Source organism: Parasteatoda tepidariorum, chromosome 6 (genome assembly GCF_043381705.1).
Source record: "Parasteatoda tepidariorum isolate YZ-2023 chromosome 6, CAS_Ptep_4.0, whole genome shotgun sequence".
In the NCBI taxonomy this organism is placed as follows: Eukaryota; Metazoa; Arthropoda; class Arachnida; order Araneae; family Theridiidae; genus Parasteatoda; species Parasteatoda tepidariorum.
The window spans coordinates 35,727,341-35,745,319 of record NC_092209.1 but is presented as its reverse complement, the minus strand read 5'-3'; the positions used below and the strand labels follow the sequence as shown (position 1 = coordinate 35,745,319).

The following is a 17,979-nucleotide window of genomic DNA, read 5'->3' as shown; positions in this document are numbered from 1 at the left end:
ATATGCACGATTTTAGAGGTTATCATTATATTATCTACTGTTACCATTGGATGTGGGTGGCACAACATATGTTCCACTCAAAAAGACTAATGGAACATCAATGTTCCACTTCCTAACCGTAAAAAGTGAGTCCAGATGTTGGAAAAAACTTTTCTATTATATTATCAATAGTAAAAACACAATGGGCTGTTAAAAGAAGAAAAAAAATTCTTTAAAAATTTAGAAACCAGTTTTAAAAGGGTTAAGACATTACTTTTTGATTCAATTGTTTAAATTTTGTGTTGTAATTTTTAAACTACTTCTCCTATACAGTAATTTTGTGTATCAATGATATATTTTGTCAGATATCCATAATAAAGATGGACAAACGATGTGTTTATTACATTTGATTTGTAAATAACATGGGGGGAATTTAAAATTGTTTTAGGTGTTTGGGAAGTTGATTCATTATATTAAGTTTTTTGATAAACTAAATAGTTTTCTTATTCAGGTTATAAAAAGGCTATTTTCAGGAATGTAGAATAGAACTAAATATTGTTACTCTAAGGAGATTAAACTATGTGTTGTGCCTATGGTTGCATGTTTGTATAAAGCCTATTGTTATATCTATTGAACTGTGTACTTAAAGAATGATATTTTGAACCTTTTGCATGCTTCTCTCAACTTTCATTATTCCTGCTATGTGTAATGGAGATTAAGGCATTAATTGAACAGAACCAGATAATCCTTATTTAAATAATCACTGTAGTTATTTTTGTTTTAATTTAAATCTTTTGAAATGATAAATACATTTAATGTGATAAAAAGATTTATATTATTGTTAACACATATAAATAATTATAAACATATGTTACACATGAAAATGAAAACAAAATTTAAAAAAAAAAAATATTGTTAATGAACCATTGTTTTGTACTAATTTTTCTAGATAGGGTATTTGTTTTTTTTTTTGTTGTTTTTTAAATTTATTAAAAAACTCTCAACCAGGGTCAGGGGAAACCTGGAATTATCAGGGAATAGTCAGAGAAAGTTGCAATTTTTTTACAAAAACCTAGAAAATTCCTACATTATACCTGGAAAATACTAAACTAAACTCAGCGGCGCGTCAGCCCAAAGAGGGCCAAGGCCTACTGTCCCCATCTCAGTTTCCTTAACCTGTGGGCTCTGGGGTGCAGGAGCAGATGTTCAGCCGAACGCGGAATCCCCAGTGTTTAGTTCCCAAGCGTGCTTGGTACTCATTTATCGACCCACTGAAGGGATGAAAGGCTGAGTCAGCCTTGCCCGGCCCGAGGATCAAACCAGGGACCTGTGGCACGACAGCGTGAAGCGCTACCGCTTAGCCACCGGGCGTCACCTGGAAAATAACCAGTCTTAAAATTGTCAGTAACAGTATTCAGTTATTGAGATTCAAGTTAAATAATTCTAACATCTATTACAATTATTTATTGTAAAAAATTTCACATTCTAGACAAACTGAAATGTTTCCTTCCTCATATAATGATACTTATTTTACACAGAAAATCTAATACTTGGCATAAAAAATAAAAAAATAAAAAGTTTTCTGATGAAAAATTTTGTGGCATAGATAAAATATGGTATGCATTTTCATTGAATTATACCTGGAAAAGTCACGGAATTTTTTTTTCTGAAATTGAGTGGGAACCCTGTGTTAAGTAGCTAAGTTTTAGCAGTTTTCAATCTGTGTAATATGTAATTGAAAATAATATATTTATAAAAATATTAATTTTAGGTTAATGATGTAACCACATATTTATACAAAGAATTATGCAATTTCAAAATTATATTAAGTTGTAATGTGAAGAATATTATTTAAATGATGGCTGTGAATTTAAAGTTCAAAGTTGTGCTCATTATGAAAATTTTTGCTTGTAAAATATCTCCTGCCTAAAAAATCATTTTAATTATGATAAAAAATACTGTCAGTTATACAATGTCTTATAAAGCAACAACATCTTGGTATAACAGTATATTTCTCTCTTGTCAATTTTCTATCAATAAATAGCTTTATGTTGCTAAAACTTGTATTATATAGACACTATAAATTATCTTATATGAATATTGATAATCTACTGTTACGATCTCCAACACATAGCTGGAAACTGACCATGATGTATCCTTAAAAAAAAATCGAAAGTTATGTGTTACATTTTGTAACACAGTTAGTGTATTTAGTGTTTTGAAATGAGATATTTCTTTAAACTCGATTTTTTCTAAATCTTTACAGTATTTCCTTCATCTAATTATTATGTAAATAAAGCTGTACAAACATTTTTTATACATGTTCTATATTAGATGAAATTATGCATTTGACTCAAAACTTTCATACTATTCTGAAATAAAAGATTTTTATGAGCATGTTAGTGATTACTTTCTGTACAACTGACTCTTACAATGCTATATTTAATTTGCGAGTTACTTTCGCCTATTTTTGCTAGATTTTGTTGAAGTTTTTTTATTGTGATACATTGTCAACAAGCACAGCATTGGAATTGAAACTTACTTTAACGTTTGTTTATCTTTACAAATCAGTCTTTTGTGTGTTCGAAACACTTTGTTTTGTATTTTTTCTTTACTAATAAAATTTTTGTGCTAAAAATATGCATTTGTTATGAATCTTTTGTGTTTACTTACTATTACAGTTGGGAACCGATTATCCGGAACGATCGGGACCATTGCTATTCCGGATAACTGATTTTTCCGGTTTTCTGAATCGCTACAAAAAGCCGTTTTTTTTATTGTTAAACACAAATAAAAATAGAAAAATATTTAGAAATAATCTTAGAAAGAAGAAAAAACGATGAAGTAATACACTAATGATTATTTCTAAAATGATGGTAAGGTAAACATTTTTCAAAAAAGGAAGAAAAATCCTAAAATCTGATGAGGAAAAAAAAAACATTTTTTTTGAAATAGCGGGAAAATTTACGAATTTCGTTCCGGTTTTCTGATTTCCGGATAACGGGTTCTGTACTGTACTTTGAACTATTATCAACATCTCTGAAATTTTGCACAACTCTGGGTGTAAAAAGAAGACACTTTTTGGTGTTGTTGAATGGATTCTGATTATATTGTGATTGACCTTTTCAAATATAGAAACAGTTTTTTCTGTTTACTTTCTTCTACTGAGATTCAGAGTAGCTTGCTTGCTAAATACACAGCTTTCAAATCTTGACAAATATAATATATGTGTAGAATTTGTAAACAGATTTTGCATGATTTATTTCAAGTATTAGTGTTTTTTTTTGGGGGGGGGGGATAAAAAATGTTACATTTTTAATGGCATGAATTGCATTTGTGTGTAAATGTATAAAAAGCCATTTTTTTCAACAATGTGAGAAGCTAGTAAAATATTGATCCTCTATTGAAATTAATAATTCAAAATTAGGATTTAGATTTCAAAAATTTTACAGCCCTCCCAAATGCAGTAGTACTGTTATTTACACTAAATTTCAGGCTTTAAATAGCTTAATTGCAAAGCATACAGCTTATTCTTAAAGAAATTGTGGTGGATTATCAATTTCAGAGCTAATGGCAAAAAATTAGTGTCAACTTTATAACCAAGGCTTAACCAATCTTAAAATTACATCGTGGTAATTAAAGCTTCAATAGACTGAGTAAAACGAGTTCTATGTATGGTGGGAACCATCATCAATACTAGTAAATGGATTTCGTTCTCCCGTTTTTTATATACTAGTTTTAAGAATAGTTTTTTTTTCCTCCAGACATTTCTCATTTTCATTGCACTTCAGTGGCAGAGCTAGCGGGGGCAAGAGAAGACATCTGTTACCAGACTCAGCCTTAGAAGGGTGCGAAATTCATGAAAAATGAAATCCAGGGTAAAATGCTTTTCTCTTTTAAATATCCCCAGTTTCATTTGCTAATTGCAGGCCCATAATTTCTTCCAATTTTTATTCGATTTACCGAAAATTTGAACAGAATTGAATTTATTAATATTGTAGTTTGTTTTGCTTGTAGCTTTTTTTATTATTATTTTCAACTATGTGGTGATATATTGAGCAAAAAATGTGTTTAGAAAAAACGCTTATCATTCAATAAAAAATAATACACGCAATTCAAAACATATGTTACTGATATAGAAACTATATCAGCGACATGTACTCAAATTTTAAACCGAATTGAATGAAAGTTTATGAAGTTATCAAGTTACGATGTCTTAAAATTAATTGCAAAACGTTGCAGAATCTCAATGTGAAATTTAAAAATAAAAACAAAGGCAAGTGCACTTGATTTAAGTTTTTACTTTATCTAACACTTAAAAGGGTTATTGGAAAGCCTCTTTAAGTCGTACACCATATAAAAAGTGTAAAAACTGAGTCGGTCCCCATGCGCTTGTAAACCCTAGCTATGGTTCTGTTCCTCTTTTGTTGAATAAAATATTTTTGATTCAATGTTAATCAAAATATGAAGCTATAATCAGATAACAGAGTCCGGAAGCACTGCTAAAACCAGTTCTACATTGTGGTGATCAACTTTGTCTCGCCAGCTGGGTGTGATTAACAAAAATACACTTGTGCTGTTCCACTTTCCTACTTTTTGTACCTACTTCTCCACAAGATGAAAACACAGAGAGAAGATGGTAGTCTTAACTGGAAATTATGATATCAGGTGACATCCCTGACTGGAAGTTATGATTCTCCAAAGCTTTATTTCGCTTCAAACATATCTCTTTTTCTTGTTTCTCTTGGCTTTAAAGTATGGTAAACATTTGAAATCAGCAACTAAACAATATTTCAGGAATTGTAACAACTGAATCTCTGAAAAGTTGAGCCATGGAGAAAAACAACTATTTCCATATTTGAATCATTAACCTAAACATAGTTAAAATATTTTTAAAAAATTCTAAGCAATGAAAAAGAAAACTTTTAGAATCTGCTGCAACCACAAATAATTTACTCTTATACGTTTGAAATTTTTACAAAAAATAAATTCAACTAGCTCAAAACAAACTTCAAAAACAAAGGTTTCCGTAGCCAGTTTTAGTAATAATAGGCAAATCAAGTATAAGTAAAGTATAGATACTCATTTCATCAACCACTTTTCTAGAAGTACCATTTTCCAAACTAGCCATCAGTAATCAGAAGTAGAATATATAAAACGATAACAAAATTAAAATTAACTTGATTTCAAGGTGTTTTTACTACTTAATTCTTTGTAGGTTTATTACTAATAACATACATTTCAGAATTTATAGAGCCAATCTGCAGCGCAATCTTCATAAATTTATATTTGTCTGCGAATCTAAAATAGTCAGACAGAGTATTATTGTAAAAATTAGGCTTAATTTAATGTGTACAGTAAAATTAGAACAAAGGAAAGTAAAAATTGTACAAGAAAAATTTTTAATTTTTTGTAAAAAGATTTCATATTTTAAATTAATGGAATAATTGAAATTTGTTAAATCCGTAAATGGGCTGACTGGATTCAAAATTGGATCAAGTTTATATAGCGTCTGTAAACAAGTAACTAGAGTTTTTGGAAATTAAGAATTGATTTAACAAATTTTTTTGTTATTTAAAGTCTTTACTTTTTGAAATTTCATTGTTGTTTCACTTTTTAAAAGTCTATTAATTGGAAATTTTAAGTGTTAACATTTTTCGTTTGCTTCTATATCTGTGGATTTTAAGACAAATTTTGTTAAGGACTTGAAACAAATAATAATTAAGTTTAGGAGTCAAAAATTATTTTTCTTTACCATTGTTTTTAAATCTGAAATAGAATAAAATTTCAGATGCTGTGACAATTTTTTCTTAAATTGTAAGTCTAAAAATAATCTGCTGCCATGCTGGAGGAATTCAGTTATCAGGTGCATGAATTTGCTATTAAATGAAAAAAAGGAACACTTTTTTTTTTTTTGAATATTAGCAGCAAATAACAAAATTTTATAACTCTTAGTAGTTATGGGAAAAAAAACTTGTTTTTAAGATGATTACAAAATTCTAAAAAACCATAATTTTTATTATTCAACCATAACACTAATCTTGACTACAAAGCCGTAATAATTACAGATCAATCATACAGCTTGCACTTCTACCTCTCAAACAACTTTCACGGAGTGTTAATGGATCCCACGAGAATAATAAAAATAGTCTTGTTTTACTTTATGTTTATATATTCATTAAATGTTTAACCAGTGTCTGATTATGTTATTCAGTGTTTAACCAGTTTAATAATGAAGCAAAACATTTTTTAGTTATTTATACTGAACATTATAAATCATAGCAAGACATGCCCAAATCTTCTGCCTACTACTTATGACAGATCAAAGATCATCAGAGTTCTCTATAATGCCAACACTTAGTGATTTTTAAATGTTTGCTTGAGGAATTAATCAATAAAAAATAATTATACATATACTCTAAAAATTCTAACTTATAACACAACACATTTTTCATTTTAGTTCTATAATTAGGTCTATGCAATGTGGTTAAATTTAACAAGGTTGTGTACCCATAGAACATGTTTTTTTTTTTCAATCTATATCAGACCTGATTTAGGTCGTGGGCACGTGATACTCAATCATGTTCGAGTGATACTCAAAAGGTCATACTCAAAAATATATTAACTAATTTTCAGCGGATTTATAATTTAAATGGGAGTTTATTTGCTTTTGAGTAACTGAGGTAATCCCAAATGAGATTAGTGTGAAAGTGGAAAAAGAATTTCAAAGACAAAACTTTTCAGAACAGTTTTTATTGTAACAAATGTTACACCTCACATCAATGTGTTTTTACTGGCTTTAATTTTAGTGCTAACAAGCTCCTTTGACTTGTTACAGAAAACATTAAAATCACATTTATTAAAACAAATTTGATAAATTATAATCGATAAACAAAAACTTTAAAAAAAATTCAACAGATATTAAATCTTATGATCAGAAGGGTATTGTGGATGCCACCAATTTAAAACCATCAAATTTTCCACTGCATCGAATTCCACCACATCACCATAACCATTTTCTTTAGAGTTATTGGTAGTCGAGTTGGACTGCCGATAATTTGCATAAGAAAATGACAGCTGCAGTTTTTGACGACGCATGTCGTGGGCCAAATTAATGCGAACATCTGATAGACGACTCCCCATGACCAGCTGAGGAACAACAACAAAATGAGAACAAGTTAATTTCAATATTTTACAACCCTCGTCAGGGTTGTGGTTGACGTAGGTTTCTTGTTTCATTCCTTGTTCAGAATCTTGGCTGTTCCACAAGTCTTTGATAACTACTCCATAAGTTAATGGTGCAGCAAAACATGAGTTGTTAGTTTGAAATTTGAAATAAAAAACCCACTTTCCATCTTCTTGGATTCGCCACATCAGTGTACAGCAAAGATTTGACAAGCAGTAGATATCAGAGTTGGCTGAACGAGAGGCTATTCTATTTATGAAAAGGGGATACATGTAGTACAGAGCTCTGATGACAGATGTTTTAAGACAGTAAGATTGTTCTATACAGTCGGGTTGCAATCTGATGGGAAGGTGAATGTTGGGTGAGTAATATCTGAAAAAATAAAAATATGTAAAATAACACATTGTGCAGTTGATACAGCATTTTTAACTATTGCTAAACAAATATGTTTAATTCAGTTTAAACTTGGGAACTGGTTGTTTTTCCGCATAACTACTTTTTCATTTAGTAATCATTGTAGTATCACCTCTTTATAAGTTTGTGAGAAAATTTCCTAAGTAGCTAAACAGTTGAAAGATAAGTTTTTCCAATTAATATTTTAAGAATATTACAATAAATTTTATAACTACGAATAACAATAAAAACTTTAATAATCTCATATTAAATGCTTCATAAGTTTTTAAATTGCTAAATTATTTGAAAAATAAATCATTTGATAAAAATAAATAATTTAAAAAAAAAAAATACTATTTTGGAAAAAACATCAGTAGATTAAAAATAACAAAACCTAATTACAATTGTTTAAAATACCTTAAAAAAATATCATAGAAATGAAATAAAAAGTTCACATAAGTAGTGGTCACAGAGTCCTGTGATACAAAAATTTATAATTCATATACATAATCAAGTCAGTTAAAAATTACCTTTTGTACATTCTTAGCCAAAAGGAATAAGATCGACTAACAAAATATGAATCTTTACATATTAATGCAAATTTTTTGACATCTTCAGGTTGAATAGCTTGGCCAATTAAAAACCATACATCTATTGGATACCTTATGCCAGGTCTGCTCTGAGATTCATCAGGGAGAGCTTTTGATCGCAGTTGCTTTTCTATAAAAAAAAATATAAGCCTCATTAATATATAACTAACTTAAATTATAGTCATTGAATTTAAACATGGATTAATTATATATCTTTGCAGTTTAGATGGACTGACTCTTTTGTTTGAAATATTATTTAACAAAATCTTTTTAGAGAATGATAACTTTCATTTTTTTTCTGATACTATTGTATCTAAACATTTATAACAAAGCAAAACCTTTGTTTAACATTTTAGTAATTAATTATAATTGAGAGAAAAAAAATTTCTTAGATTTCTTTTGATCAGATTTCTTACATACTTTTTTGGGTACTTTTCCATTTCGCCAGCACAGGCAATAAAGTCACCTACGCAAACTCACCAGGTACAAGTAAATTGAACTGTTTTTTCTTTTTAATTTTTTATGTGACAGCTATTAAAAAAATAGATAAATAAGCAAATAAAATAGCTGAATTTACCTGCGCTAATGAAATGGAAAACTGCCGTTTCTGTTTTTAAATAACAAATGTTTATGAATATGCCAGTGTCATCAGTGAATTTATTTGATAAAAATATTATTTCAGCCCAGTATCAATAAAACATAGAAAAAAGGAGAAAGAATTATACTGAAGTTTTGCAAGTCGACTATTCTTTTATTACTTTATTGACTATTCTTTTATTTATTTATTTTATTTTTTTAGTGAAAACATTCTGCTCTAAATTAGGATGCTTGCCTGGTGCTAGGTAACAGGTTCATATTAAGTATAAAAGAAAAAGAAAGAAGCTTTGTTTAACAAGCTTGGCAAGTTGAACATTTGTTTATTGTAATGGGGAAAAAATCAGTCGTATAACTTTGCTTACTTGATGGTAGGTAACAGGTTAAATATAGAATGTCTGTGTATATTGAGTACCTTAGTATTTATCATGTACAGTAATTTGATTTTTTATCTTTTCAATGATTAGCACAACACAGCATATGCACAGGGAAACATCTTACATACAAAATAAAATACTGTAAGTTACAAATAAAAAAAATGACTTAATCTTATAAATTCATACAAAGAACTTACTTCGATTTTCAGTGGAAATTTCTAAAAGTTGAAATTCTTCAAGATCTCTTTCATACCATAACATTTCTTCTGCATTGCAAATGTTGGCAACTACTTTGTGAAAAATAAAATGCTAATTATAATCATTTCATTAACTTTGTAAATTCTTAATAGACTTGATAATGCTGTTAATAGACTGATCCAATAATGAGTACAATGTTTTATAAATATAATTGAAAATGACCGTATGTGATAAGTGATGTTGCAAAATTCTATAAAATTCCCATGAAATATTTTAATTATTATACTCTAAGTCAAAATACATGAAAATAAAATTAGTAATTTTTGTCAAATCTATCACAACGCGATAATGAGAAGAAAAAATTTTTTCTCAAGAGGTGAAGTTTTTAAAACACAATTCAGCATTAATTGGCAGCTTAGCTCTGCCAATGTATGTAATGTAAGCTGACTCATCATCTATTATATTGATTACACATAGTAATCTTATTTTATTCTCTTACATGAGATAAAATTTAATTCTTAATCAATAGTAATTAAATGAGAATTCACTTTGAAATTTAAAAGATTTATCTTTTTAAATTTAAAAAGTAAAACAAACATCAAAATGAAAGATTCCATCCAACAAATAAGTCAAGACAGATAATTCAATCAATAAAAGATATTTTGTGTTGTTGCACTTAGTCTATAGTACTTAATCCTAAATTTGAAAATACCATTTTGTTAAACAAGGAACATTCTCTATGCTTATAAGAGAATTTTGATACTTAATTGTTTTATTTATACCAATAAAGCATTCATTTATCTGTTACCTGATTAAACACGGCTGATATTACTCATGGGTGACCTGGGGTAATTCCTGATCAAAAAATTCAAACATCTATTTTGTGAAAAAACTATTCAAGATAGAATTTTAATATTTACTGGAAGTTTGAGGCTATATGAGATGAGTCCTATGCTACCATCTTTTGTCTGCAAGTCTAATTAGAATTTAAAAGATTTTAAATTTTTAGTGATCTGATCAGGAATTACCTCTTCTCTTGATCATTTCTGGGGTAATTACTGATCACCAGTTTTTATAGTAAATGTGCTGTTTAAAAATAATTATACAATGGCAATTAACAAATAAGACATTAAGATCAAACAAATAAACCAAAAAGATTCTTTTAAGCAGTTATTAAAACATTTTATTTAAAAGCAGGAATAAAGATTTACACTTCAGCTCTGGCAGCAGCTCTCACACTGAAATTTTCATTTTCAATCATTAAAAGAAATGTGCGATTTTTGCTTTCTAAAAGCTTAGTACCCTTTTTAGGCTTATAATTTCTCACCATATTTATATTACCTAGGTTAATTTATCAACTTAAAAATTATTCTAACAATGTACACACACAAAATTAAGATAGAAGAAAGGTAAGACAAGCTAGAAATGGTGCGTATCAGAACACATTTGTCTTGTATACAGTTAAAAACAAATTTTGTGATTACAGTTAAAATATATTTTATAGTTGTTCCACTTAATATGAACTGTTATTTAAGAAAAGACAATTAACTATTTATTAGCCATTTTTTATACTATTTATAAGAAGAAATGAAAATGATCAGGAATTACCCCAGGGATCAATAATTACCCCATCTGTAGGGGGCAACATTTGATATAGTTTCCTATAATCAATTATAATGTTTACAGTAGATGTGAAAGAATTATACAAAAGCTTACACTATTTTTATATCAAAGAAGGAAAAAAGTAACTCAAAATATTTATTATTAAGAGAAGGAGGGGGATCTTTGCAGAAATATGCACATTTTGAAAGCCATCTTTGAAATGGAAAATGCAGAAAGCATTTTAAAAGATACTTATTTTGCTAAATTAAACAAAAAACTATTATTAAGTAAATGTAGTCATACTTTAGTAAAGTGTACAAGCATTCTTGTCCATGCCTCAAATTTAAAAAAAATAATTTTTTTTAAAAATAAAACTTAAGTGATCATTATTTACCCCAGAAACAGAGTGATCGTGAATTACCCCGGGTCACCCTATTTATTAAAAAATACAATCAAATTTGAAGAGATTCGAAATGAACAATTAGTAAATATTAAAATAAATGTGGAAATTACATACTTTCTTTATTAAAAGAGCATCCAACAGATTTCCGCAGTCTTCCAGTACGAGCTGAACTATTTGCAAAATCTGAGAGTTTCACATCTAAGAAATGAAAGATAAAATTTTAGTACCCAATACATCAACAGACCTGTATAGTATCCTACATGAACACTATGCACTTAAAATTCTGCAAAATTGTGGAAATTTTTTTTAATATTTCTAAAAAAGAAAAAAATCCACCTCTTCAAAGTAAGAAAGTTTTTTTCCCCCTCAAAAAAAAAGACAAGAAAAAAAGATTAATATTTAGGCTTTCTCTTACCAACACAAACATGATATAGAATTATATTCACATGATTTTAAATCACACATCATGATTCCTATTTCCGTGATTTAAGATTGTGTTCCTTTTTTTTTTCAGGATTTTTATATCAAATATCACGTTTCATATTCACATGACTCAAAAGCCACTATTATGATTTGTGTTCAACTGAAATAAAAACTTAAAAATAAAATCAATCATTGAGATTCGTATACATGCGACTTTAAAATCAAATGTCAAGATTGGTATTCATGTGATTTAAAAATCATACTCTGAGATTCACAGTCACACAATATAAATAAATTAATAAAACCTTGCATCAATATTTTGTTGATAACATTCTGTGGATAAATAAATAAATGCTTCTTACAAACTTTTTCTTGCTCAAATTTCATTTATTTTTTTAATTATTTAAAATGTATTTTTCACACAACATTTTTGGATTTCGATTTTCAACCGTTTTATTAAACTAATCCCTGTGGTATGAATCAATACACAGTTCTATTAAAACTAAACATTTTTTAAGAAAATCTGTAATTTTCACATAAACTTAGCCAAATTGAGGTGGTAACAAAAGAATCAAAACTAGTTACAAGAGTTAATCAATGTGTGCAGACTTTTTAATGGTGGTTTTATGTTGGTTCAGGGTTCCCACTCAATTTTAGAAAAACAAATTCCCTGACTTTTCCATTTACATCAGGTAAATTTCAACGAAAATCCATTATTATCTTACCTATATCATGAAATTTTTCATCACAAAACTTTGATTCTTTAATTTGTAATGCTACGTATTAGATTTTCTGTGGAAAATAAATATCATTAAATGAGGATGAAAACATTTCAGTTTAACAATTTTAATAAAAAATTGTAATCGACTTATGTAACTCGACATATGTAATTGAATTATGTAACTCGAATCACAATAACTGATTACTGTTACTGACAGTTTTAAGACTAGTTATTTACCAGGTATAACGTAAGAAGTTTCCAGGTTTTTGCTAAAAAATTTAAACTTCCCCTGACTTCTGAAGTTAAAATGAAATTGCCTGACAATTCCAGGTTTTCCCTGTACTCCCTGACCCGTGGAAACCTGTGGTTTTCCATCTTATCTAAGTCTGTTTATCAGTATATAGGTTGACTTTTTAAACTCCTAAAATTTTACGAAAATTAAGGGTTCGACTTAATTCATTATAAAGTTTATTAAACATTGATTATAAAGTCGGACATTTCAGTGATCGCAAAATTTCGAATTTATTTAAGAGTATTTCAACAATATTGCACAATGAAAACTTATACACAATAATAAATACCACAAAACTACAAATATAAATATTTCAGAACATGATCAATGTCAGATTCAATGAGGTAAGCAGTGTCGTAATACATAACCCCACTCTGCCATGGGTCCTACACAATCCTTACATGCTGTGGTCATACAAAAAAATAGTCTTTACTCCCATCCAAAGACTTCAAAATTTCCCGCTTTCCAGAAAATTTTACAATAACAAATAAATCCACTTTTTGCAATGCGTCTTGTACCATTTGACACATGATATTTTTAAAGCAGTAAGAAAATTTCTTGTTATTTAAAACGTTTTTAAGTTGAAATATTTTTGATGAGACAATTTCGTACACTTATTTTTTTTTACATTTTAGAAATTTTCAGGTTTGCTTTCTTTAGCTGCCGACTTATAAACCAAACATACCAGCAATTTGAAATATGCTATTACATATTCAAAATAGGGGGTGGACTTTGCCACCGGCATATTTGGTATTTTATTTGCACAGGTGTAATATAGTAAAACTTCGCTCTTTTTAACTAATTGGTAAAACTTTCTGCACACATTAATTAATTTTTATAACTACTAGTTTCAATCCTTTCAATACCACCTCATTAGGCGAATATCAATTGAAAATTAAAGATTTTTTTTAAAAAATCCATAACAAAAATGACATTTACATAATGTATATATATAAATATGTGAATTTCACATTTAAATGATTTAGCATTATTGATATCAGATTGCACTAAAAGCTTTGTTATGAAACACACAGGCATTCAGACCTTTTATGATTATTGAATTAGTCGTCTAAACAACTCTAGTCTTGAAAAGATTTTATATATTTATTTGATATTCTGATTTTGTATGGCTCTTTCTTTTAATCACAGCCAATATTTCATGTATTATTGACTGAACAGTTGTTTTTTCATAGTTAGATAATGAATATTTTTACAAAGATCGTTATTTGAGAAGTAGGATTGCTTCGGATTACCACTGAAATTAAGATTTACAGAGTTTCTCTGAATAAATCGTATAACTACAACAATACAAACAAATAAGAACTAGTGTTGAATTTCTGATGCAAAAAAAAAAAAAAAAAAAACAGTTCTGACATGACTATTTTTAAACTGTGCTTTACTCAGATAAAACACAGTTTAAATGGAACCCAAAAGGTGTTCCATGGAACATCTTTCAGGAACCATTGATTATTTAATTTTAGAAACATTTTAAAGAAAATGTGTAGTATATTTGCTTGGGGTAAAGGGGATATATTCGTACCAGTATCTGTTCATGCCCACTACCTTCACCAAGGCTTTTCAATTGGCTAAATGTTTTCAAATTTCCAAAAGTTTTGAAATATATATATATATACACACATACATTGTGGTTAGCATAGGGGTGGTTATGAATTATTCCTTAATAGTTGGTCCCTTCCTCTATGTTTTTTTTTTTTTTTTTTGGTTTCACTGTTCTAAGGGGGATATTTCTGTATAGTGATCTATCGCACCAAATAAGAGAAGATTTCTATATGGCGATTTGTGGCAGAATAATTGTCCAAGTCTTAACAACTTCCGGACAGTGGCCTGCAAAAAACTTAAAAAAAATCACAGAAAGGGATCAACTTGGAAGGTTTAACTCATAGCCACCCCCAGACAAATATCTACACGGTTTCTTTCTTAAAAAATTGCAAATTAAAATTTTTTTAGGCACATTGGCGATTATCGATCACGCAACAGATCACGATATGGAAATATCCCCCCAAATAGAGTTTCAAAAAAATCATGTAGATGTTTGGCCTGAGGAAGCTACAAGTTATACCTTACAAGTTGGTCCTTTTCCGTGATTTTTTTTTTTTTTTTTTTTTTAGTTTCTAGCGGACCACTGCCCGGAAGTTGCCAAGACATGGGGGTTACTCTGCCTTAGATCACGATACGGAAATCTCCTCATTCTACAGGTCACTGCTTTGAAGTTGACAAATTTTGGTGATTATTTCGATATGGAAATCTTCCAAAACAAATCACTGAAGTGTATAACTCATAACCATTCCCATGTAAGGCCCCTCTTTTATTTTTAATTTTTGAAAATAAAACAAACTTTTTGGTGATGGTAGTTGGCGCGAAGAAAAAAAAAACAAATACGAAATATACTCTGTTACAGTTTTGTCTTCAGGGATAATTTCACATCAATCACAATCGCCAAGGTGCCAAATAGATTTCAAACTTGCAAATTTATTCTTAGAAAAATATGTAAATGTTTGCGTGGGGAGAAAGGGGACTGCGAGTTATATCTTTGGAGTTGGTCCTTTTCCGCGATGTTTTTTTTAAAGTTTCTAGCGGGGGGGGGGGGACTCTGCCCAGAAGCGGCTACGACTTGGCGATTATTCTGACACAGATCACGATACGAAATGTCTCCTTCCCTTTTAAGAAAATATCAAGAATATAATTATAACATTCCTATTCCTGAAACCTTTGGTCAGATCATCTTTCAAATTTAAAAATAAAAATGTTATAAAAGATATCAAACATTTAAAATTATTGTGTAATTTTTCAAAATGCATTTAAAGAAACACAATAGTTTTTAAACAAAAAATTTAAATACAAATTTAAAGGCAATTAATTGATAAACAAAATGTAAACAAACAGCTCGAGTTGCACAATCACCCGTCACTACAAAAAATGAAACAGATCATTCATCACGTAAATCTTACAGATATTATATTTATATAATTAGGGCATTAATTTTAGAAATTAATTAGCAAATTACCTAATGCAATATCAGAAGTATTGTTTTTCTTCAGACCTTTTTTACTACGCTTAGGCATTCTGCAACGTTAGATTTTTAATAAAAACGATTGTGGTGAAGTGAGGCGCTAAGTTTCTTTTAAAAAATAAATCATATGGTTTAATATATTTTTCAAAAAATAAAAATTTAAAAAAAAGTTGTTTATATAAAACATCTTGAAACTTGTACCACCACCTGCATAGGCCACCATGGCCACAGGAGCCTCACGCTCAGAGAGACTCCATGCGCTTGCGCTTGTTAAACTGAAAAAGGACATCTCGAACTCAGTCATTATCAATCATGATTGAATTAAATTAAATTTTATTTTACCCAAAACTCAAAATTTCAGAATAAAAAGAAAATTAAAAATCCCTATTTATGAATTAAATCATAGAAAAGTACAAAAACCAGTTTTCATAACAACAAAATTAAAAATTATGCTGGAAGGATATGCAGGTCGAGAGTAAAAGCAGAGGATTCTGGGATAACGGGATAGAGTAGTGAGGAAAAAAATATTTTCAAGGGAATGAATGATGAAGCCGAGGCTTTCGAGATCAATTTGCAATTAATAAAAAATTAGTTGCTGAAGGCATTTTATTTTTACCATCAATTATTTTCTGGTGAACTAAGGTTTGAATGCTTACTGTAGTTAAGAATAATAAGATAGCAATGATTACGATTTCTCCATTTGTGTCTAAGAAGATGAAACTGAAACTAGTCAATGTTACTCTCAATTTTTTGTGTGGAAACAATCCAAAATGTTCATCTAAATATTCATTTTCTTTAACTTAATAAGCTAAATAAGATTAGTCATAATAAGTTTCGTTATTTATTATAGTTTTAATAGATGCTTTTATCATTAAATGAATATTTCAGTTATATTGGAGTGGTTTAATCAAATTCATTAATTGTAAACATGTGGAATATGATGTGTGATGTGATGCCTACCATAGCCGAAGACAGCCTCGGTCAAAGAGGTGGTCAATTTTCGGCCGATGAAGCAAATTTTGAACAGTTAATGGTTAATATTTTGGACGAGCGAGATAAGCTTTTAGAAACACTTCGGGACACTCAAGAAAACCTAGCGAACACTCATATCAAATTAAATGACTTAAATAAAGAAAGAGATGCTCTTCAAAGACAATTGCAAGCAAATTTGCCACAAGTAAGTCTGATTTAATCGCTTTTCTGCCTGAATTTTTTTTTTTTTTTTTCCTGATGAATATAATATAATCAATTGCCTATTTTTCCCTGCTGCTGTGTAAACTAGACAAATGAAAATTATTTACAATCTAACATATGACGATAATTTTTATTTAAATATATAAATTCTATAAATAAATTGTAAGTTTTTATAAAAGCATATCATTTTTTTAAGAAAAAAATCTCTTTATGAAATTTTATAAATTAGTTTCATTTTAACAAATTAATTTTAATTGCAAAAAGTGCATTGAAACTATTAGAATGTAAACTAATGTTTTTTTTTCAAGAATAAGCTAAATAAATTGAGTTCATATGTAAATATTTCGCGACAGAATTTATTTATTTATTTTTGTTGGTTAATCTATGGCTTTTTTTTTACTTATGTTCTCTCATTTAAATTATTGTATGTATGTTGTTAAAATAAGTATATACATTATATTTTACCTTATAATTTAAAATGTTAAATATTTGAATGTTTTAGAATCAAATTAGATTATCAAATTGTATTAAAATTTAAATAATGATTTTTGAAATTCTTTAGAAATAGGATTAGGATAAGTGGTGTATTGAGGTGAAAATCTTCTGGGGATAAGAAGTTTGAATTGTGCTTCATCCAAATTTTGTATACCTAAATCTTAATAATTTAACATTTTAACACTGTAGGATTGGTTGCTTTCCATCTTATCAAACCAGTTTCTTTCTATTTTGTTCAATGGAGTATTGTTAATTTTTAACCAAAAGTATTATGTATAAACTTGCTTGTTGGCAATTAAAAAATATATTTAATTTTCACGAGGTGTTTTAATTATAACACTTCTTGTAAATTTCTAATTGCTTACCTATTACATTTTTTTTTTTCACTTTAAGCCTCAGCCTTGAGCTTTTATGTAAAATTATATTGAAATATCTTTCTTATGCATTCCTCCTATGAATAACATGAGAAAACTGTTTGTTTGTTTTTTGCTACAAAAAAAG

General features: G+C 28.6%; 2 protein-coding genes across 4 annotated transcripts in view; one reads left to right on the top strand and one right to left on the bottom strand.

Moving 5' to 3' along the window:
• Window positions 1–6,716: 6,716 nt before the first annotated feature.
• LOC107438710 (transmembrane protein fates-shifted) lies at window positions 6,717–16,260 on the bottom strand. 2 transcript variants are annotated; one of them, XM_016051041.3, is made up of 5 exons: window positions 15,784–16,260; window positions 11,437–11,520; window positions 9,317–9,409; window positions 8,089–8,278; window positions 6,717–7,537 (listed from the first exon to the last, which is right to left on the bottom strand). In XM_016051041.3, the coding sequence occupies exons 1-5, from the start codon at window positions 15,839–15,841 to the stop codon at window positions 6,901–6,903; spliced, it is 1,062 nt and encodes a 353-aa protein (XP_015906527.1). In that variant the 5' UTR covers window positions 15,842–16,260; the 3' UTR covers window positions 6,717–6,900. The 2 variants fall into 2 exon arrangements, with proteins under 2 accessions (XP_015906527.1, XP_015906528.1); XM_016051042.3 differs by having other exon boundaries at window positions 9,317–9,406; window positions 15,784–16,230.
• LOC107447453 (liprin-alpha-1) overlaps window positions 16,261–17,979 on the top strand; it is a 113,928-nt gene continuing 112,209 nt past the window's right edge. For both annotated transcript variants that reach the window (XM_071182222.1, XM_071182221.1), the window contains exon 1: window positions 16,261–16,966. In XM_071182222.1, the coding sequence (XP_071038323.1) occupies window positions 16,718–16,966 (249 nt within the window). In that variant the 5' untranslated portion in view covers window positions 16,261–16,717. The remainder of the gene's footprint in view (window positions 16,967–17,979) is intronic.

Bases quoted from the DNA above. Each gene is read 5' to 3' on its own strand.
- LOC107438710 (XM_016051041.3), bottom strand. From the start codon at position 15,841: ATGCCTAAGCGTAGTAAAAAAGGTCTGAAGAAAAACAATACTTCTGAT. The intron at 9,410-11,436 runs GTATGTAATTTC...TTTTTCACAAAG, and splicing joins ATGCTCTTTTAATAAAGAAA to TAGTTGCCAACATTTGCAAT. The intron at 8,279-9,316 runs GTAAGTTCTTTG...TTTTTTTTATAG, and splicing joins AATTTCCACTGAAAATCGAA to AAAAGCAACTGCGATCAAAA.